The sequence below is a fragment of the Drosophila novamexicana genome, unplaced genomic scaffold (genome assembly GCF_003285875.2).
Source record: "Drosophila novamexicana strain 15010-1031.04,08,12 unplaced genomic scaffold, DnovRS2.1 tig00000462-arrow-pilon, whole genome shotgun sequence".
Taxonomy (NCBI): domain Eukaryota; kingdom Metazoa; phylum Arthropoda; class Insecta; order Diptera; family Drosophilidae; genus Drosophila; species Drosophila novamexicana.
This window is the reverse complement of record NW_020824806.1, coordinates 1,269,543-1,292,686: the sequence shown is the minus strand read 5'-3', so window position 1 is coordinate 1,292,686 and position 23,144 is coordinate 1,269,543. Positions and strand designations below refer to the sequence as shown.

Here is a 23,144-nt window from a genome sequence, read left to right as displayed (position 1 = left end):
AACAACAAAAAACAGCTGCAAAATAACCAAAAACAAGCAAAACTTAAAAAAAAGTGCGCAAGAAACGGGCAACAACCTTCAGGCATAATGAGCGCGAAAAACTGTGTCAGCTGAGATGATTTTCCGCGGGCCTAGGGGAGGAGGGGGACGGGGGGCGGGGCGGTTATGCATAAACAACAAGTTGCAGTGCAGCCAAAAAAGTATAAAAACAAAAAAAAAAAACACATGAAAAAAAGTATCATAAAGTTGCGCCAGGTTCGCCAGCAGCTGAGAAGTGCACGTACAGCCCCAATAAAATACTTTTATAGCCATATACTAGGTAGAGCTCCGGAGCTACAAATGAAAAATGTATTAAATTTGGTATATGGGGGTGCACTTCCAGCAATTCGCAACAGGAGCAAGAGCTTTTAGGTTTAGTATGTAGCTTCTTAGTTTCACTTTGAAGGGTGAAAAAGGGGCGAATCCGCGAATACATAGAGTAAACCTTTGCTGAACTTAAGCATATTTATGAGCTATATCTTTTAAATTGCTTACGTAGCTTTTTATGACCTTTATAAATGTATAAACAAGTGAAATAATAAAGTTGGGAGGATGCACAGTAAAGAATTATTTGTCTTAATTATATATGGTTGCTAGAGTTTTCAAATTTGGCAAATTTTGAAGTATTAAGTAATAAGAAGAAGATGCAGCTGCTATAAATTGTGGTCATGTTAGACTCATTAATCATCAGAATTGTAAGCAAAGTGAATATTCTATTACATATTCTCAGAAAACAAGCCAAACTGACCCTTTAAAGTTTATACCCGTGGAACTCGGGACCTATAAGAACTAGACATATTAAATTTGGTATGTGAGTTCTTTAATATCTCATTTCCAATTCTAAGCAAACGCCAACTCGCTCAAATAAGTCTATAATATGATAATCTCATTAGCTTCATTGCAACCTTAATTAAGTATTAAAGTTGGGCCAGTTTGGAGACGATTTTAAGGGCCTCGCATAGCTGACTGCGTATTCTTCTATGTTCTTTAAGCTTGCTTGCCACATTTGGCTCGTTTTACTTTTGGCCTGGGCAAACATTATCCGAGCACTTGTCATGTACATGTACACAAACAGCCCAGTCCCCAGCTTGGTCCAAAAGGGCAACTTGTTCCTTCTGCATAATTAATGCAGGCGAAATTCAATTTTGAGTTTGTTTCTCTCTTCTCTATCCCATGTGTGGGAGAGACACACACAAAAATTGGCCACCCTTGACTCAACATGCCCTGACAGGCTAGGCGCGTGTTGTCCCTTGTACCAACTCCCCTCCCTCCCGCCCCCTTTCCGTTCCTTTCTTTTCCAACTGAGCTCATGAAAAGATTTACGAAAATAAATTGAGGTTAAGCACAAGGCGTTTTCAATTGCGACTGTTTCTGTTGTCTGTTTCTGTTTTTTGTTTCCCTTTCCCTTTCTCTCAGTTGTTGCTTTTGTTGTTCTTTGTTTGGGCCGTTTTGTAAGCTGAACGCACAGAAATGCTACAGGAAACTTTTCGTGCAAAGTTTTGGTTGTCAGTTGCCAAATGCCAGAGTTGCCAGTTGCCAGAGTTGCCAGGCGGCACGCTTAACGAGTAAATTGTCGCTTTGACCAGCAAATGGGCATTGTGGATGTTGTTGCAACAGTTTCTCAGTCTGTTTGTGCAACTCACATGGATATTTTGCTGCGACAACAACAACAACAGCGGGAGCCACAACAAACATGAACAACTGCAACTGCAGCCGGATTTTCACATTTTTTTCTTCTTCGACCAGACCGAGTGGCCAGTTTTTGTTTTCTATTTTTTGCTTGTTGCAAAAGTTTTGTGCAACTTGCAAATGTGGTCAAAGTCCTGGCCGGGTATCCTGGCAGCAGCAGCAGCAGCAGCAGCAGACCGCAAGCCAGTTGTGCGTTTGGCTTCCTTTTAAAATTGGCATTTACTGCATTTGGGCAGTTCAATTATAGCCAATGCTCGTAGTCCGGCCCGGTTGCCAATTGCCACTTGGCCATCAAGTTCTAATTTATTTACATGTATTTAGCTCCAGCTCAGCTGCAGGCAGGCAGCAGCTGCAACGTATTTGTGGCAAGCATAGCTGGGCTCCACCCCCCCTCTTGCACTTTCTCTGTGTCCGCAGGCCTTGCCTCAGGGCTGTCTCAGTTGTTGGCCCAGTTAACATTGCGTTTTGCCCACTTTTTTTCGTTTTCTTCTTTTATCCTTTTTGCCAATTGCCCATTTACATTTAGATTGAGGCGTAATATAATCAAATGACCAGCACGAATAGCATATATGCCCAGATACATACATATATATAGCTAAGGGTAGGGTTTTCGGGCTGCCTCATTTGGCTTACATTAAATTTGCATTATGAACCCTGCCACTTGCCCCGCGCTATGCAAATAATTGCTTTTTAAATGCGCGCAGTAAATTGAAAAAGTTTTCGCCAAAGTTCTGAGCCAAGAAACACAACTAAATATCAGTTGCATGTTCAGAGTTCACCAAGATGTGTGTGTGTGTGTGTGTGTGTTGTATGTTTTGCTGTTGTTGTTTTTATTGTTGTTGTTGTTGTTTCTTTACATTGGGGCCAGCTTTAGAAAACTTTTACTTTTCCTGCTCCACTTGCGATAACAATGTGTGCTTTGTTGCCGCGGCCTTGCAACTGCAACAGTTACTGGCATAGTCGAGAGTAAACACTTTTCAACTTGTTCTGCCCAGGATAACAATTTTAATATCTTCTACAAATCATTTGTACTATAGCTATTTAACATTTGCTGGGTATCTGGCAGTCGAGTAGCTTTTAGGCATCTCAGACAAAGGCAAAGCGTATATTCAACAGTGTTCCAGAGCTTCTTGTTGCAGTTGTTGGCGCTGTTGCTGTTACTGTTGTTGCTGTTGCTGTTACTGTTACTGTTGTTGCTGTTACTGTTTCTGTTGTTGCTGTTGCTATTACTGTTGTTGCTGTTGTTGCTTACTGTTACTGTTGTTGCTGTTACTGTTGTTGTTGTTTCTGTTGCTGTGCGTTGGCATAATTTGGCACTTAATTGGCAGTTTGTTGCCTTTGCCTTTGCATTTGCATTTGCATTGCCCGCCTGCCCCTCTGCTCTGCTCTGCTCTGCTCTGGGCACATTTATCAAGCTCAGGCTGGCTGTCAGCGCACACACAGATAGTTTGGCTGCCTTCTGCCTCCTGCTGCTGCTTCTTCTTCTTCTCGCTCTGGCTCTGTCGCTTGCGTTTATTGTATTATTGCGTACTGTTTGGTTCTGTTGCTGTGCGTGTTTATTTCAACAGGCACACACACAAACAAACACATACACCACTGCATTATTTATACGCATTTTGCTTTATTAATTTTTTCTTTATTTTGGCTGGCACGTCAACCGGATAACGGAAATACGCAAATTTGCGCATTCAATGCATATTCTTTCTTTTGCTGCTGCTTCCTCTTCAGCTCCTTTTGCTGATGAGCTGCAGAGTTGATTTATCTCGCACTCTCTCTCTCTCTCTCCCTTTCTCTATGTCTGTTTTTGGTGTGTGTTGTTTGTCTGGTGGATTTTGCTTACGGTCGAGTCTTGAAATTTGCGGCTTTAATCGTTCGTTTTGAGCTTTTAATGCGCTTTTCGTGTTGCTTTACGCAATTTTCGTACAGATTTGTTAGCTCCCTTACCCCACCCCCCACTCTGGACAGCACAGCAACAAGAATAACAACGAAAAATTGCCAACGCAGCATTTACATGATTATGAGCATCATCATCAGCATCATCATCAGCATCATTTGTTTTGCTTTTGGCTGGTTGTTGCTCATCAGTGAACAGAAAATCAATAACCGCACCCAGAGCGCAGGCATTGCCTTTTTTTTATTATTTTTTTTCTTTTCCTTTTGTCATTTTTTTCTTCTGTTTTAGCTTTGGCCAGTGCCCATTTTGTCTCGCACCTCTCTCGCTCACACTCATAGAATGACTGTCAGCTATTTTTTTTATTTTCTTTATATATGCGTCGCATCGCATTAGGCAAAAGCAAATTATGAGCGCAAATAGCAAAAGCTGCGCAGCAGATAACAACAGCAAAAGCAAACAAATTCCACGCCACCCAACCCCTCGCACACACACACACGCACACGCAATACGCAGCTGCTCACATTTTTAAAGCGGGCGCCTAAAAGTATGCCGCGCGTTTAATTGCAGGCGGCGCATAAAATGCAATTTATGTGGCGCATTTTTTTGTTGAAAAGCTTCTCAACTTCTTGGCTCGGCGCTAATTGAGGCAACAGCTGCTGCTGCTGCTGCTGGCATAAATAATCCTCTTTAAGGGTCAGGCAACAAAACCGAACCCTTGGCCACAACAGCATAGAATACAGTCTTAGGGCTGGCAGCAGCTGCTGTTGCCTTTTTTGTGCCGCTTATCAAAAATCATCAAAGGCGCCAAAGTCTGCGGCTAATAGCTTAATCTATAAATGTTGCAAGAGCCAGCTTAAATGTGCACCGACCCTCCAGGCAATTTGCATGCTACGGGAAGAGGAGGGGAGGGCAGTGGAGTGGTGGGTGCTAAATCCCGCTTATAAACTGCAGACTATGCAGCTTAGAACACTTTGCAGCTAATAAGACAACATTTTTATTAGCCGCTGCTCCCGCTGTTCCCTCTGCTGCTGCAGCTGACTCTCTTGATGAGCTAAGCCAAGCAATAAACTTGCTAGCTTATGGGCGTGGTCCCTGGAGATGCTCTCCCCATTTGCCGCATGTTAAAGTCGCTGCTGCTGCATTTTAATTGCGACACCAGAGACGCGACTTAATGTGCGCTGCTGTTGCAGCAACTGAACCGAAAGCAGCTCAAGGAACAGACACACACACTCACACACACACACGCATACACACACATACACCCCCACACCCCCATAGGAGCTTTCACGTGTGCAAAGAAGACTTGGCAACTTGACTGCCACAACACATCATTAAAATTTCAATGCACTCTCGCCCCTCGCCCCTAGCCCCTTCCCCCTTCTCCGACCGCGCGCTGACAATGCAATGGGCGCGACTTAAGCAGCTGCTCGGCGCTTACAAATGTATCCTTGAGTACAAAGGACACGACAGAGCGTCCTTTTCTCTGGCAGCTGATCGACTGTGAGATGAGCTGTAAATAATTGCAGATAGAAGCTAAACTAGCTAGAGAAGTCGCTGCACAGGTGAAATGAGCTGTAAACCCAAGGATACGCATCCTTATTTGACGCTTTAGCAACGGGGATTATATTAAAATAGCATCTCGCACAGAAATACAGTGTAAACGGCTTTGGAAGCTGCAACAGTTTTATATAAACTCATTTCTATTTATCCTGCAGAACTACTATCTAGAAAATTAAATAAAATACCAGCATATTTAGATTAAAAAGCCCGAAGAGGGCTGCTTGCGGTGCCTCCCCTGTCTCGGAATGGGGATTACGTTAGCAGTCCTGTGTCCTCCTAATATAGTCATAGTGAGTTATATAACACCGGTATCTAATTGCAAAATAAGAATTTAAACACATTGTTTGATCCTTATATCCTTAAATGACGAGCGATGCTTCTAACGCACCATGTCCTCTGATAATAGTCGAATAGCCGTGTCAGGGATATTTTTCTAAAAAATACAATATTTACTTAAGTGTTCATTTCAATGATAATTAATGTTCTTTGGTCTTTATTTCTAGCCCTGTCAATCTAGAACGTGCAATAAAATGGACAAAAATCGCTCAAGGAGCCAAGCTACGAGGATATCTGCTTGTACAGAAAATGGGACATAGTATGGCCGTATCCTGTGTCATACAACTTGTATGAAACGGGAATATTACATGTAGAAAGGACATCGAAATCGTCTTTGCAGCTTCCAAGATATGTCCCAATTTCTGAACAACACAATTCAAAGCCATATTTGGCCATATACTCAAGGATAATTAAAATGTACACTTTTTTCGAAACCTGATGTCCTCTGTGCGATTGTCCTTGGTGTGCCAATCTAGAATGTGCAATAAAATAGACGCAAATCCTTCAAGGATCCAAAATATGCGGATATTTATCTGTACAGAAAATAGGTCATACCATGGCCGTATTCTGACAGATCTTGGTAAATCATGTGTCAAACGATTTGTATGAAACAGGACTACAAGCTGCCCAAAGGACATCGAAATCGTCCTGGTGGTTTCCAAGATATGGCACTTTGTCTATTAAGGATAACTCATAGCCGTAGCTCGGCCATATCATAAAGGATATTGGAAATGTATACATTTTTGAATTCGTAGGAAGAAGCACTACCGACTGTCTTTCAAGGATTTCTTAACGCACCACGTCCTTTGATTATATGCGAGGGTAACCGCGGTAAGGATATTTTTCTAAAAAGTGCAATTATCCCTAAATCTTTCGTTTCCAGGACAATTGATGTCCTTTGCTCGATAGTCCTTGGTCTCACAATCTAGAATGCGGAATAGAAAGGACGAAAATCCTACATGGAGCCGAGATACGAGGATATTTGTCTGTGCAGAAAAGGGGCCATAGCATGGCCGTATCCTGACAGATCCTTGCGAATCTTGTGCCAAACGATTTGCATGAAACAGGACTCTCACCTGTGCAAAGGACATCGCAATCATCCTTGTAGTTTCCAAGATATGGCTATATGTCTAAAAAGGATAATCTGTTTATAGCCATTACTCTGCCATATCCTGAAGGATATCGGAAGGATATACATTTTTGAACTCGTAGAGAGCAGGACTATCGATTGGCATTCAAGGATTTCCAGGATTTGACAAAAAATTTCACCTCAATTTTTCCTAGGGGTTTGGTCAGAAAATTGGCCAAAATCGAAAAAATCCGGGCTAACTTCGCCATTTGAAGGACTATCGGGATGTCCTTTGGCCAACATGTTGTCCTCGTCGTCCCATTTAATAATATACAACAACAAGGACGAAAGTCCTTCAAACAGCGAAGTTTTTAGGACGAAATTGTAAAGAGAAAATAGGCCATAACTCTGCCTTATCCTTGCAGATCCTGACAAATCCTGTGTCAAAAAAATTCTATGGCCAAGGACTATCAACTGGCGAAAGGGCATCGAAATCGTCCTTGTACTTTCGGAGATATCAAGGATTTTGTGTTTTCAGCCAATTTCCCTTGCAGCCGGCGACTGAAAATTTACCAAGTTAATGATTCTTAGATGACCCCATAATTTTTAAATGCAGATCGATGCAGGGGTTCTCAACGATCCTAGCGCACCGAGTCCTTTGAAAATCTGCAAGGATATGGCCGAGTTATGGCCATTTTAAATAACCTAAAATGCCTTTTCATATATTATGATTTTTTTTATTAAAATGTGTTTTTATCTTTTCAGATTGACAGAACGTAAGGAGCAAGGACCAAGGATCAATTCTATAGGCTTTCACGAACCAAATAAGGCAATTTCCTGCAGGATCGGACTAAATGTACTCTATTTTTAACTATATTTTAAATGAAATAAGCAACAATTTATGAATTTAGTTGTATTTGTAAAATTTTAAGAGATATAATTAATAACATTTCATTTTTTAAACAATAAAATTGTAAATTTTAGTATAAATTAATAAATTGTTTAAAACAAATACGAAAACTCCTGTTTTTTGTCATTTTCGAAAAAATGCATTGCATACCCAAAAGGGGCGCCGCTGGCGACCGCCGGGTCACGAAATTTTTATAAAATTTCACCAAAAATACCAGGCGAACAGAAATGGCAAGTAGGTAGCTGAAAAAATCAGCGGCCGAAAATTTTCGTTGCATACCCGCACGGGGCGCCGGTGGCGGCGGTTGGCGCTCGAAATTTGAACGAGAATTTGGCTGAAGTACCAGGCGAACAGAAATCCACAGTAGGTAAACCAAAATTTTTGCAAATGAAAAATTTCATTGCATACCCGCATGGGCAAAACTGTTAAGTTTTAACAGTCGGCTGTTATTAGCAGGCCATGTTAAAGGGGCGCTTACAGACGGCTGTTAAGCAGCAGGAATGTAAAGGGTGTGCAGTACAGAGGGCTGCTAATCAACAGGCCATGTTAATGGCGTGCTGTACAGACTGTTAAGCAGCAGCTGCTGCTAAAAGAGTTGCTAAAAGAGAAAGCATGCATGTTTTCGTTCGCTTTCAATACGAATTTATTGGGTTTTGGATGTTTCGGTTCATCAGGACTATATCTATGGCATGGTATAGCGATAGATATGGTGGTCAACTGGGAACCATCGAGGGGACGTGGCTGTTGCTGGAGGCGGCTGAAAAAAATGCATAACATATATATGCACATTGTACATTTAGGTTCACCAGGACTATATCCATGGTATGAGATAACCAAGGATATGTGGGTCAACTCGGAATCATTAGGGGGAGGGGCTGTTGCTGAGGGCGGCTGAAAGAAAAATCATACATATCCGTTGACCACATTCTTGCGCATTTTTTTTCTTCTAGAATTCGGTTATTTAGGTTCACTAGGACTATATCTTTGGTATGGAATAACCAAGGATATATGGGTCATCTAGGAACCATGTACATATTTCATTATTTATTTAACATAAAACATAACGTTGTTTTCGGTCTATTGTTCCGAATACGGTATTGTATTTTTGTACAACTTTTGCTTATTTGTTTGGATCAGTCAATTAACCAGTCAGTCAATTAATAATTTAGTTAATATAGCATACTGAGGTGGCGATATGTCAGCGGTATTATGTCGCTATGCCTTTCAATCAGGTTTTGTATTCGAAACGAATGCCGTACATGTTTACGATGTGCCCATGTTGGGAGCCAGGTAACAAGGAGGCTCATTACTGGCGCTGCGTATTATGTTAAGGCCACAATCGCTCAAATGAGCACATCCACGCCCACTTTAACGAAAAGCCACACAATAGGGCTATTGAAATATGCATAATTAAAATAGAAATTGGTATTGTGATGCATTAAATATGTGTGACAATGTTCTTCATATTCATACACACGCACACACCGCACACACACACACCACAAACACAACATCAATTTGCATTCATTTATTATTCAAGCAAATATTTTGACAGCGAATTGTTTGACTGATGAATGTGAACCGCATTGTTGTGGCTGCCATCTATATATACTTATATATATATTGATAGCTATAAAGATATATTTATATAGATGTATATATAAGTGTGCTTGTTTGTGTGTGTGTGCGTGTGGTATACTGCAGCAGCCAAAATGCTCTAGTATTCTGTTTTGGTTCCCGATTGCTCTGCGCTCTGCGGTTGCATTCGAATAGAATGCCACAGAGCACAGAGTGCAGCAACAAGAGGCAGCGGCTTTGGCTCAGCATCAGGTGCATGCCCCATGCAATCAACGCTCGTTGCACGTATGCAACAAATGTAATTAACTTGCAAAGCCACAGCAACATTTTGTGGCATGTTGCAGCAGCTGGGCGAACTGAGCTGAATTATTCATGGCATTAAGACGAGTTGCTTGACCCGGCCCAAGCGGAACCTTTAAGAAGGTTGCACCATCAGCAGCAGCAGCGGCAGCAGAGCTAAGCAAATGCCTGCAGGTTCAACAAACTGCGTCACGTTGCGCCTAAAAGCATGTAACACACAGGCACACACACACACACACCGTTAAGTGTGCGGTTGCAAGTCAAATTGCAACGTGGCAACGCTGACAGAACGACAAATGACAGTTAAAAAGGGAAAGAAATAAGAATTTTCCACAGACTGAGAAATAGTCGCCCAGGGAAAGTAAGTGAGCCCTCTGAGGCGAGGCAGAACTAGAAGTACAAGAAGCAGCAGCAGCCCAACGAGAGGCAACAACAGCCGAAGCAGAGACTAACGAGCGCCTGTCCAAAGTATATGCATGAGCGACCACCAGAGAATGCAGAGCGAGAGAGAGAGAAAGCAGCACAAGATGCACGACTATGCGATACCCTTTCGATCAACTTCAACTAAGAAGTTTATATGCCTGATCTTAGCTATAATATTCAGATAAATATTCAATTTCAACTTTTTGTAGTTTAAAATTGAGGTTGTATAGACGCTTTCATGTGATGTTTATAGGGTATGCACTGACAGATAAGATATGCTTTGCTCTGGTTTTGTGGCGTAAGGGATATAGTTGAATAGGCTTATTCCCTAAGTTATGTTTAATTAAAGGGTTGCATTCCCTTAAGCTTCAACTTGAGTAAATACTGAGTAAACATCGTTTGTACAAGTTTTGAAAACCGAAAGACTTTTCGTAGCCCCAATTGTTCGCTTTGCCTGTGCAATCAATTCGTAAATGAGAGCTATGTAAAGATTACTCAATAATATAAATAAAACTTGGTTCAGTGAAAACTTATATAAGCTTTTCGATATAATGAATAATTATATAAGAATTCATTTGCTAGAATGCAGAAAGCGATAAAGGCGAAGGATTATTTGAAAGAAACATATATAGTTATAGTTGTATGGGAATTGAAATAAGGAATATCAATCCAATTATATTTGTTAACAACAATTGAAAAGTCGATTTAGGTGGATTTTTATGGAGCTTAAAATCGACGTTCAAATGTGACCAGACTAAATTACAATTTTGTTTCAGTGACATCTAAAGCTGAAATTAAAGCAGACCTCAACTGCAATCAATTCAAATGAGTACAGAGTATTGTTTATTTATTTGTTTCTGTTTCGTTTCATTTTTCTATTCATGTGGCTAAGGTCGTGTTCCGCATTTCGATTCCGTTTCAATTACGTACATTTTCCGATTATATATTTTCGTTAACAAGACATTTTGTTTAACTTGTGCGAAATGTAATCTGAATTGAAACACAGATGAATTTAGGCATATTAAATTAAAATGTCTGCCCATTAGCCGCATTTCAAATGCAATCTTTGCTCAATAGAACTCTAAGGAACTCTTCGCTACCGCAAACAGCAGCAGAGTGCGGCTAAAAATGTTGCATTTATACTGTCAGCATTTCAACTTTTAAATTGTTGCCACAGCAGCAGTTGCCACAGCAGCCGTGGCAGCAGCAACAGCCACGACCGCAGTCAAGTTTCTTGAGCACGCAGCCAACTGGCGAAACAACTGAACTGCACTCGCATTAAGCCAAGCTGAAGTCGAAGCCAGAGTCAATGTTGCTGTCAGTTCGTCAATGGCGTCGATCTGCCAGCTGGTGTATACATATATCCTCTTCAGCTATCTTTGAGAGTTACCTGACGGTTACCTGACGGACAGACTGTCTGGCTGACGTTCGTTGTGGCATTAGCAATTCAAAACGCTGTCGGCCTTTCAGCTGCAGACGCAATTTGAGTTTTGGGCTTCAAGAGGCTGCTGAGCCAGTGCCACAAAATGTTGCACTAATTGAAGTGGCTGCAGCCGCACCAATGCGCTTATTCAACAAGGGGCCTAAGCAGTGCACTGTTTGTTTTTAATTATGCCGTCCAGAGCCGAAGCTGCAAATCAAATTTCACGCTAATCGGCAGCATTAGGCGCGCAGCCACACACATCAAAGTGAAGCCAAATCAATTATTAAAGGCGTTTCTTGGTTGCGGGCGGGCGTTTGTTACCAAAATCAAATTAAACCTGCTTACGGCCTGCCTGTCTACGCCCGAGTCTGAGTTGGTGTCTTTCAAAGTTTATGGCACACTTTACAGCTGCAAATTGTCGTAAAGTTAAGCGAATTTATTGCCATAAATTATGCAGCAGCAAAGGAACCCCGAAAAGGGCAACTCGAAACAATGCGCATAAAAAACAGAACAGAAACAACAGCTCAGCAAAACAACAAGAACAACAACAAGAACGCAGCAGCAAGTCGCAAACAAAATGGCGAAACCAACAACTTTGACAATGACTTTTCGCTTGACTTCAAAAATGATATTGCGAGTGTGCTTGTTGTTGTTGTTGTTGTTGTTCTTGCTGTTGTTGTTGTTGCTATAGCAGTTGTTGCTGTATCTTTAATTCAATCTGCATGCTTGTCGCAAACATCTCACTCTCTGCTTTGCGGCTGTGGCATAACAGGGCGTATGCGCAATATGCCACAGGATACGGCACGACTAACACACAAACAGACAAACAGACGAGCAAACGAAACAGGACACAACACAACAGCCAGCTGCAAGGACAGAAGGACACAGTCCCAAGCAAACACAAAAAAAAACTTCGGTTTGTTAATATTATTTCAGTCTGTGTGCAGCCTAATTTGGATTAGTCTCTGCGCGTGTGTGTGTGTGTGTGGGATTGCGTGTGTGTATGGGAATTAAGCTAGTGATATAATGCAGCCAAGCAAGGGGGGGAGAGGGCGAGAGACGACATTGAGTAATGAATGCAGGCAGAAAAGCGGCTTTATGCCAAGTCTAGATCCACAAATAACTCGCTGTGTGGCATTGCAAAATATACAAAAATGCACAAATCAGGTGAGTGCGACTAGTACATACCCTGTATAGATGATTAAAGAGAAGGTGAAAAAAGAATCTGGCAGATAGCTGTAAGAGAGTACTCTTACAGTACAAAAGGTATTTTTTGCATTCACAAATACTTTGGAAATAAGAATAATAATAATAATACAAATAATTCAATAAATAATATTATTAATAAAATTAATAATATAAGTTATAATACTAATAATTTTAATAAACTAATCATTTTAATAATAATAACAACAAATGTTTTTCAGAATGAGTTACATTTTAGGTTTTCTCGACCTTAAAGGTTCTTAAAGATTTTTGTTATCTAGTTTTACAATTACTTTCATTAACTCTGAGTAAATAGAAATTACACAGCTTAACCACTTTTAAGTTTGTAGGGTATACAAAAAGTCAACACTCACACACACCCACACCCAGAGGCACACTAACATATGCTTGAAGGGGAGAAAGAGGGCGTGCCCGTAAACTCATTTCCATTTTGTTGAGCCTGCCTTGGTTAACATTACAATCACAATAAATTTCAATGTCTATCGAATGTAGAGCTTCTAAGCCCCAGCACACATACTTACTCACTGGTGGGTATGTGTGCGTGTGTGTGTGTGTGTGTGTGTGCCATGCATTATGTATTATGTGCGCTGTCAACAATAAATTCCCATGTAAGCAAGTGATATTGACAGCACGAGTAGAAGAGCCAGCGACAACTCTGAAAATTATATGCACGTACTTAAAAGCAGGAGCTGCCGCAACAGCAGCAACAACAACAACAACAGCGAAAGGAATAACAACAACACAGGACTAAGGATTCATAGCATTTACAGGATACAGCACAGAGAGGTGCCCATTCACACCCTCCATAGAAAACAGATGCCCGCTGTTTACATAAACACATTGGATTGCCACACACAAGCAGCGTGTGTGTGCGTGTGAGTGTGTGTGTGTGTGAGTGTGTGTGTGTGCGATCGTTAGAGTGTGTTGCATACTTTTGGTCAGCTTGATTCAGTTACAGAGACACTCTGCGAAAAAAGAGGTGCACAAATTATGAAAACCTTACAAGACTTTTAACCCAAACCAAAGAGAAAGTATATTCTGAAGAAGAAGGAAATATAATCAAAATGTTTGCTTTCATTTAAGATTTTCCTTCATAAACAGTTATATCTTGACAGTTTGAAGTGCTATTTATATTTTTATAAATGTTTTACGTGATTCAAGCAGAAGATAAAAAAGGCTATGACACTTTTAAGATGAATAGTTTACTGATATAATAGATTTATTACTAAATCTATGATGCTTATATGAAAAATAAATTAATAAACAAACTCCTAAATAAAACCTCAACCTCAAGAGTTTCTTCTTTTTTGTTACCACCTTCAAATGATCTCAGACTAGGTTCTAATGAGTTTTGTTTTTCTTCTCTTCATTTCCTTTTGTCTAAATACAAATTCCCATTTATTCCCATTTATTTCTTTCTACCCTATTCTAACCATATTTTTCTCTTAGTGCATAAGCTCTGCTTTTGGCTGTATTCGCAGCTAATGCGTCTCCTGTGTGGGCCATGTCAATCGATGTTAATTTATTGTCAATGCGCATTTACCGAATGTGTGGCATTTGTGACACAAATACCAACTGAGCAGCCACTATGTGCATGTGCGTGTGTGTGCGTGTGTGTGTGTGTGTGTGTGTGTTTGCGTGTGCACGTATTTGAGTATAATAGTATGGTGTGCAGACTGTAGCTGGCTTCTGCTGAAACACGTGCGCCATGTGCCCGTTATTAATCAACAAGGAGCTGCATATGCCACATGCAGAGGGACAGCAGCAGCAGCAGCAGCAGCAGAGGCAGAGGCAGTTGCAACGTGCCAGAAATGTTGCTGCTGCTGTGACTGTAAATGCAATGCAATGCGGCTTATTACGGCAACAGCGGCAACAACAACAAGGAGAACACAAATTACAACATTCAGCAGCAGCAGCAGGGACAGCATTTGCTGCAGCTGGACCAATGCCTGCCGCATTGTGTGGCAGGTTGGCTTTGAGCTATGCTGATATTTGCATATTTGCTGAGCTGCAACAAAATCTCATTATCCTGTTGACACGCCTCAAAAATGGCCGCCAAACTCTCTCGATGGCTGTGAAACATGTGTTAAATGTGGCACAGCAGCGGCGGCAAGAGGCAGCCCCGCAGGCAATCATAAATCATGCGGCATATGCGTTGATTAACTTGGCTTCCACTGATTAATCTAAAACAACTATGTGAAATGACACATTAGGCTGCCGAAAATGTATCATAATTTATAAACAGACGCAGCGGCACCAGACAGCACGAGCCAAAGGACTTGGCGAAAGCATTTCATTGTATATCATTAATAATACAGTTAAAGGATAAATGACACGGCCTGAAATAAGGACACGGGACTGAGCTAAGCGAGAAAGCGCTGCAACTTTTGAATTATGTAAGAAGGTTCGACTATGGAACTTACTCAAGCGCTTGATATCTTGATGTATGTTTTTAAAATATTCAAAATTCGCTCGTTCATAATTTTTCTCCTGCTTTCTTAGTTACTCGACGTTTAAAGAGAAAAAGATCCATTCGCTTCTCTTTAAATATGCACCTTTCTATGCGCTTCTCACGATTTCGAATGCTCTCTCCTTTTCAATTTTCTTCTTCTTTCTTACTCACTCGGTGATAAGAAAAAAACAGAGGGGGAAGGCTTTCCATTCCGCGTACTTCTCTTTAAATACCTTCCATCTATGCGCTTCTCAAGATTTCGAATAATCTTTGTTATGTTTTGTGTGTGTATCTTTCTGCAACTAATATGCATATACTAGGTCAAATCAGACCTTGGTTAGGTGCATGCCCGAGTCAGGCAATCTTGGCACAGTTGCTTTCGGGATTATGCTCATGGCGCTGAAGCGACTTTCAGCTTGTCTGATTTATGCCAAAATGAAACCCAGCGGAAAATCAAGCAGCCGACAGGCAACGTTGCTTGACATTTGAGACAGTATTTCAATATTTTGAAGCATAATTTTAGACTCGAGTATAAAAATAGAAAAAACCTAGGAATTGTTGCCTAGCAAGGTGGCTTTTCATTACTTTAAAGCAGGCAGCTGCTTGCAACTTGCCGCAAATGGGGCAACAGAGCGTGTAATAAATTGCATTTGGCTGACTTCAAGTTGGTAACTGGAAGACGGGCAGCGGGCGAGTGGGACTGTCAGCTCATATACACATGAGAGGCGACGTTGGCGTTTGTCAGTTGCATAAAAATGCCAACTCATACGAGGCAGGACATGCCAACTCAGCCAGGACATGCAGCGCCGCAACGGAAATGGCGCAGAAAGAAAGCGTTAGAGCCGAGGCGGCAAGGGGAAATTAGAAAATGCCACAGTGCGAAAATACAGAACAGCAGGAGGGCAGAGCAAAAGAAAAACACTCCGAGCTAGCGACAGCGAGAGAGAGAGAGAGAGAGATGGAGTGTGTGTGTGTGTGTGACAGACAGTTAGCTGGACTGACACGCTTTGGCTAGAGCTTTTGCTTTGGCCAAGGCTCAACAACAACAACAAGCACAGTCAAGTTTTTGGCAACAGTTTTGGCCCGTTTTATTTTGTTTTTGGCCCAATCTGAGCGCTGAAACAAATAGCCAAATATGCCACATATTCAACTCCTTTTTCCGGGCCGTGCGCTTATGCAAATCCATGCGACGGACATTGGGACAGGACATTTCGTGTTGATTTAGTAACAGGAGCAGCGGCCGGCCGACAACGTGCCCCGCATCGCTGAGAGATTGAATTACGCGCCTTGCTTTAATTTCATTTGCACGGCTTTTATTTAATTCTATTTTTCATACAACTTGTATCTGTGTTTGCAGCCCTTTCTTTGAGCTGAGAGTTTAGCGAGTTGAAGCGCAAAAATAAAAATGGCAAAAAGCGCGTTGGCGACATTGGCAGAATGTTTAATTAAATTCGAGCGGGGCAATAGAAAGGAAATCGGAAACCGAAAAAGAATTTAATTAAACTTTATACACATCTATTTTTTGTATGTTTTGTTGCTGTGCAAAGCGAAATGAGGGCTGCAGCCGGGCGAATGACAGCGCAACGTATTTTAATTATTTTTTGTTTTTGCTCTTTTGAAGTGTGTGTGTAGGAGTGTGTGGGCGTACAAAACGGTGTGTGTGTGTGCGTGCGCACTAAAAACAAATCAAAAAAGTCTGCGTCAACAATTGACGCAGCTTCTGCGTGCGTGTGTGTGTGTGTGTGTGTGTGTATTTGCCATGTATGTATGTCAAGCAGCGGCTGTCAAAAAACTTTCAAACAAAATGTCGCTCACATGTCAGAAACACACGCACGCACACACACACACACACACACGCAAAACACAAGTGGCAGGCCGTGCGCCTGTGTCTAACAACAACAATAACAAATCATGTATTTGCTGCATTAACATTTTATGCGCATAAACAAATGTGTTTTCAACGCCAACTTTTTATTATGAAAGCTGCCACTTCAGGCCAAAAACGTGCACATTTTACACCTCTTGTTTTGTTCAAACCTTGACACAGGCCATCACGATTTTGTTCTCAAGTGATGTGTGTGTGTGTGTGTGTGAAAAAGGCAGCAAAAGAACTCCCCGTTCACTTTTTGAATGGGTTCAATTGCTTTGTTAGCCAAAAAGGAAGCTAACTAGAGTCGAAGTTTTAAATATTTTATTCTGCTAAAACTTTTGGAAACTTTTAACATGTTACTAGTTAGACTTGTAATATATTATTATTATTATTATTATTATTATTATATTGATTCCCTCCATACCTGCATACATGCCAAATACATACATGCCAGCTGTATAGCTTAACTGCAGCTGAAATTGGCTTTTAAAACTAGATTGCAGTCTTTAAATATAAGCATTAAGTTTCTTAGTGATATAGGCTAACTGTAACATTACCTAAATCGTAAATATATATACTTACATATATTTGATAATATATTTTGTTAAATTTTCATTGCATTTGCATATTTTATGAATCAAAAGAAGATGTTGAATACAAAAATAACGCAAAGATCTCAAGCACATAATAATCAAAACATTGTGAAAAATTTGCCTGCACTTCGTAGATCACAAACTAGCTAGATTTTAAAAGTAAATCGCTTTTACTAGCTACCGATTAATTTGAAAAATATTCTTATTCTTCCATCTACCAATTTACTAGGCATCGAAATGAATCACATTTTGCTGGCTAAGGTCGAGCTATCTGACCTAAACCGAAAGCTAAACCTCAATGTACAGCAGCTGCTTTAAATTGTTGCTATGCTAATATTTAACATTTTTGTTTATATTTATTCAAATATTTCAGACAGAGCATACCAGCTCTTTGGTATATTAAAATTTGCATATTTTGCTTTGGTTTCACGCACATCATTTTGCCTGCTGTTAAATTAAACGCATAAAAAGCGTTTTTGGCGCCACGCCCGAGAATTATGCCATAAAAAAGTAGTCAAAAAACAGGCAGCTGTGTACATATATAAAAATGTGTGTGCGTGTGTGTGTGTGTGTGTGAGTGGGTGTGCTTCAAATGTTAAAACTGACCGCTTACTTGCATAACAATAAGTCTTTCATAGCCTGTGTACAAATGGGATTTTAATATGCGCACAACATCATGAAATATGCAAATGCAATAAAAAAACAAGAAAACAAAATGAAAATACATTTAATAATAATAGACGGAAATGAAGTACAGCTCCTATGTATGTGTGTGTAACTCCTATCAATGGCTGCTCATTGAAATGTAAAACTTGCCGAATCAGCTCTTTGAGCAACAATTTTTTTGACCCAGATCAAGATTAGACTCCAACGAGTTGCCCAATTTAATTCATTTGAGTTGGGGATTGAGATTTGAATTTGGAAATTGAAACTTACCCCGCCACGTCCGCCGGAGCCTTCATCGTCATCGATATAAATTTCATCTCGGTTCGCTGATGTGGAGGATGAGGATGAGGATGCGGGTGCTGTCGCCGACGGTTTCACAGATTTCTGTAAATAAAGAAATAAAGTCAGAAAAAAACAAGAACGCAACGGAAAAATTCGCATCAAACATGACGAAAACTTTTTTAATTTGCAGCATATTCCAAGTTTTTCTTTGTCTTCTTTTACTACACAGATATATATGTATATATATTGTATATGGAAATATTTGCATTTCATTAATTAAAGTAGGAAAAGGAGATTTATATTGTCATTTGCTGGAACTATATTGAATATGTTTGTGAAAGGCAGCTTTGAGTACTTTTTATAGATATTTCCCTCGACTCACGCTTTGGGCTGGCCGCAAAAATCAATTAATTAAGAACAATGCAAATGCAGCAACAATAAGAACAACAACAACAACGAAAACAACAAAAATTGTTTAACAAATGCATTTTTAATGATGCAACTGAAAAAATCGATATAAAAAAAATTCTCATTGCAAGCATCGCAGATGGCACGCAACCAAAAAAATAGCTATATTTAATGTGCTTTTGAGAATGTTCGACTAGCAGATATCCTGTATGTAGTAGCCTGATTAAATAGATTGATTAATAAATATTAATCAATAAAGTTGACGTATATTTTGCTTATTTTATTTACAGCGAAATGACAAAATATATAATGTATAAATATATATAAAGCTTACAAGATCACATATAAATATTGAAGTTCCTTCCATCTAGAACCTAAAGCTGCCCAGATTAATCAGGCATGTACATATTATATTTAAAGTCTATATATTTTAGATTTCAACCTTCCAGCTGCTATTTCCAATTACAGGTCTATATACCCTTTATCACTTATTAGACTACAGGATGCTCACCCGCTTTTAGGGCTACAGGGTATTTTCAAGCACCATTAACAGCTGCTGGCTGCATAATTAATGCTTCCCTGTTCGGGCCGAGACCTGTGCAGCTCTCATTAGGGTCACGACTTGAGCAAAGTTTGTGACTGTGCAAGCCAAAAAAGTGAAGGCATGAATTTATCACAGCATAAACCAATTTTTATAATCCCCTTTTGGGCAAGTTTAAACATTCAACGCGCTGCATTGCAGATTAGCAAAAGTCAAAGTTTTAGCAGACGCAACCACTAGAAGAATATACGCCGGCTCTAACCGCTGCGTGGGGTCGGGTGGGGTGGAGCCACACACTGCCCCACCTGACATTGTCATTCATTCACGTTTTTGCTCATAGGTGTGAATAACCGCGCACTCACTGCAAAATGAATAAAGCAAAAAAAAAAAAAAAAAGAAGAAATAATAAAAACCTCAGATAAACACTTCATCTTCAGCTGCAGCTTTGTGGCTGGGTGGGTTCGGCTTGACTCGAGTTGAGTTGCCAAGTTTTGCATTTGGTTCCGGAAGAGCAAGGGACAGGCCCAGGACAGGCTCAGGACAGGCCCAGGACAGACCGGGACAGGTCGGGTCGACAGGCGACTTTTGCATTATTACGGAACCTTGTTGCTTGGCGGCTCTTGTGAAGTTTCTTCGTGTGTGTGAGTGTGCGTAGTGCAAAAGTTGAATGGCTTGCAAAATGCATTTACCGTGTCTTTGGCCTTACAACGAACTGCATTAACTCATTTATTTATTATTATGTTGGGTTTTTGCAACAGACTTAAAAGTTTGGTCCTTCATTACGAACATACTTTGTGGGACTGATCAACGTGACGCAACTTAATAGTGAGTCATTAAATACTTTAAGGAAGCAGAAAGGCGAGAAGTTATCATAAATTAAAGCTTTCCAGCTTGAGAAACACAGAAATCCGCCAGAGCCAAACTAAGAGAGAAGTGAGGAAAGAGAAAAAACAGGCCTCAAAAAGAGAGATAAGCTAAAGGAGAAGATCGAGGCGAACTGAGCAAAGGAAAATTAAATTATAATGCAATGGAATAAGGGAAACTCAAGAACCAACGAGAAAAGCGAATTGACCAATTTGAGAATCAAAGTGAAAAAAGCGAGACGAAATGCAAGTTGAGACGAAAGGTAAGGTTCAAACGGAAAAAAACTGGAGAAGCTAAGTAACAAATAATGAAAGCAGAAAATTGTAAAATTAAGTGAGAAGCTAATGGAAAGCGACGTGAAAACGAGGTGTAAACGATATCAGAATGAAAAGCAATGTGTAAATGGAAAACATTCAAAGAGGCAGAGCGAATCAAAGGAATATTGATGCCAAGGAGACACGTCCAAGGACTAAAGTGAGATGCACTCTCACGCTTTACGCAAGAAATGTATGGGATTCCCATTTAAAAGTACTGGAATTCATTACGATACCCTTAGCTATTCGTTCGTTCGTTTTCTAATTCGAGCTTTTATGTGCAAATGAAATTGACTTCTCGTTTAACTTCTTCGCTTGCCTTCGCCATAAAATAGTTGGAAAACATTTGAAGCATAGCACAAAACAGAAAGAAAAAAAAGTTGAAGTAAATTGGTAACAACTTTTCCAACAGTTTTGTTGTAATTTTCACCATTGGGGAGCAGAAAAATGTTTGTCAAATTTGTAACGTTTATGCAGTGTGTGCCGAGTTAGTTTTGGGTGGGACTGGCCCCAAAGGAATTCCTCTGGATGTGTTGCCCCAGCATATTTCGCATATTTTTCATATGAATTTTTCTATATGAATTTTAACTGGCAACAATTTGTCAAAGTAAAACAGCGATGTGTGGGGCGCGGAGGGGTCTAAAATTGAAATGCAATTGTGCCGGGCAACAGCAGCAACAACAAAATAAAGCGACGCAAAATATTGTTTGGCACTTTTTGACAAATATAAATACGACGAAGAACAAAACAAAAATAAAGGGAAACAACAGTTTGTGAGCGTTTTTTTTCCTTCGTTTTAGTGGGGACTAAAAATGAAGCCCCAACCAGGCGATAAATCAATACAAATATTGACAGTTTTACAGTTGCTACATATGTGCATGGGCGTGGCTGGGCGTGGCTGGGCGTGAATATGCATGCATAAATATATAAATAAAGACATTTTTTATATACCCGGAATAAAATAAATTTTGCTTGCTCTAAAGCTGCACAAAGAAAACCAAATAATTTCATTTTCTTCTCCCAAATTGACAAATATTTGAAAGCGTTCAAGTTTCACTTTTTTGTGGGTTATTTGCGCGGATTTTTTCCAAGCATATAAAAATTTGTTACCATTTTTTTTTATAAAAGAGAAATGCGAAAATGTGTAATTTTTAACTTAATATAGGATCACGGTGCATTACGCAACATGATCAGGTTTTTTTGACTGCGATTTCAGCTTAAACTCAAAAATAGGTCAGTCGCAGCCAACTTAATACGCACATAAGCCGAGTTGGCGTTGCCAGATAACCAAAAGCTGTAGTTTAACGAAATAAGTAAATCCAACTTTATAGCGCACTGCAATGCAATATCGTATCATGCAGTATAAGCTCCTAAGTATTTCAAATATTTCTCTTCGACGCTTTTGAGCCGAGCGACCTCTATCTGGGTATACGTATATGAATTATATGGACTGCAGCTAACTTAACGGCACATTAGCTTTATTTGGCGCTGCCAGATAGTTGACAAAACAAAAATTGATCACTTTAAACAGCAGCCTAAATATTATTTTGATATATTTCAATATAAATTTCTATAAAAACCACGATTTGAATAGCTGAAAAAGTGGCCAATTAATAAGTTCCACAACGTTTACGTTTTGAATTAATTAATTGACAGTTCGGCATATCCGATTTGCAGGCATTTCAATTTAAGCCTTCAGGGTTTTAATCTATTCAACATAGATTTTGTCAGCCGCAAATAAATGCAGATTAGATGCAAAAATGTCATGAAAACTGCACGACAAATTGCAAACACAACAAATGAAATAAATAAAAGAAAAAAAATGCATTATAAAATTGCAGGAATTTAAATAAAATAAATATAATTTTGCTGCTGCTGTTGCGCATTTTCGAGTGTCAGTTGCAATCGTTAAACTGTTAAAAATGAGCAACAATGGTGGAAGCCAGAGAGGGGTACGCTGGGGCAGTTAGTGGGGCGTGTCAGCTGTCAGTTGTGCAATTGAATTGAAAGCTAGGAGCGCCATTCAAGCTGTCTCAGTCAGACAGACAGACAGGCAGACAGGCAGACAAAGAGGCAGCAACGCCGACGGGCCGTCAACAGGAGCGTAACTGAGAGGCGCCGCAAAGTAGGCAATGGAATTGAATCGATTGCAAATGCAATCTGGCAGTGTACTGTGTGCACTGTCCTGAGCAGCGCAAACCAAAAAGCCAAAGCCCATGGCATTAGCCTCAAGGCGCACACATAATGTGGCAGGTCAGCGGCAGCAGAGTGGGGGAGGCGGAGTGAGAACAGAGCCCGGCATCAGCAGCAGCAGCACGAGCTACTTGTCTGTGGCTGTCCTGTTAGGCTAAAACGCAGTCAAGCAGCTGGCATATGCCAAAAAAATATACATAAATAATATATAAATACGTCGACACTTAGCCAACTCGTTATACATTTTCATTAGGGCGTATGTCTGTCTGCCACGCCCACTCACTCCTTGGCTGCCTAGCCATGCGTGCGTCTTGCCCATTCAGGTGTGTGTGTGTGCGTGTGTGTTTGTGTTGAGGACAACTGTTTTGGCCTCTGGGCTTCAGCAAATAAAAGCAAATCAAAACTTATTATGCTACGCACACACATGTGCGTGTGTGTCTTTGGGTAGGCTTTGTGCACAATCTGTGACTGTGCGTGTGCGTGTGTGGGTGGCATGTGTGTGTGTGTGCGCTG

At 40.3% G+C, this 23,144-nt stretch overlaps 1 protein-coding gene across 4 annotated transcripts in view; it reads right to left on the bottom strand.

Moving 5' to 3' along the window:
- The window catches only part of LOC115760764 (syndecan), a 146,437-nt gene that overhangs the window by 9,453 nt on the left and 113,840 nt on the right, over positions 1-23,144 (bottom strand). For all 4 annotated transcript variants that reach the window (XM_030702246.1, XM_030702244.1, XM_030702245.1 and 1 more), the window contains exon 3: positions 18,300-18,413. In XM_030702246.1, coding sequence (XP_030558106.1) covers positions 18,300-18,413 — 114 coding nt within the window. The remainder of the gene's footprint in view (positions 1-18,299; positions 18,414-23,144) is intronic.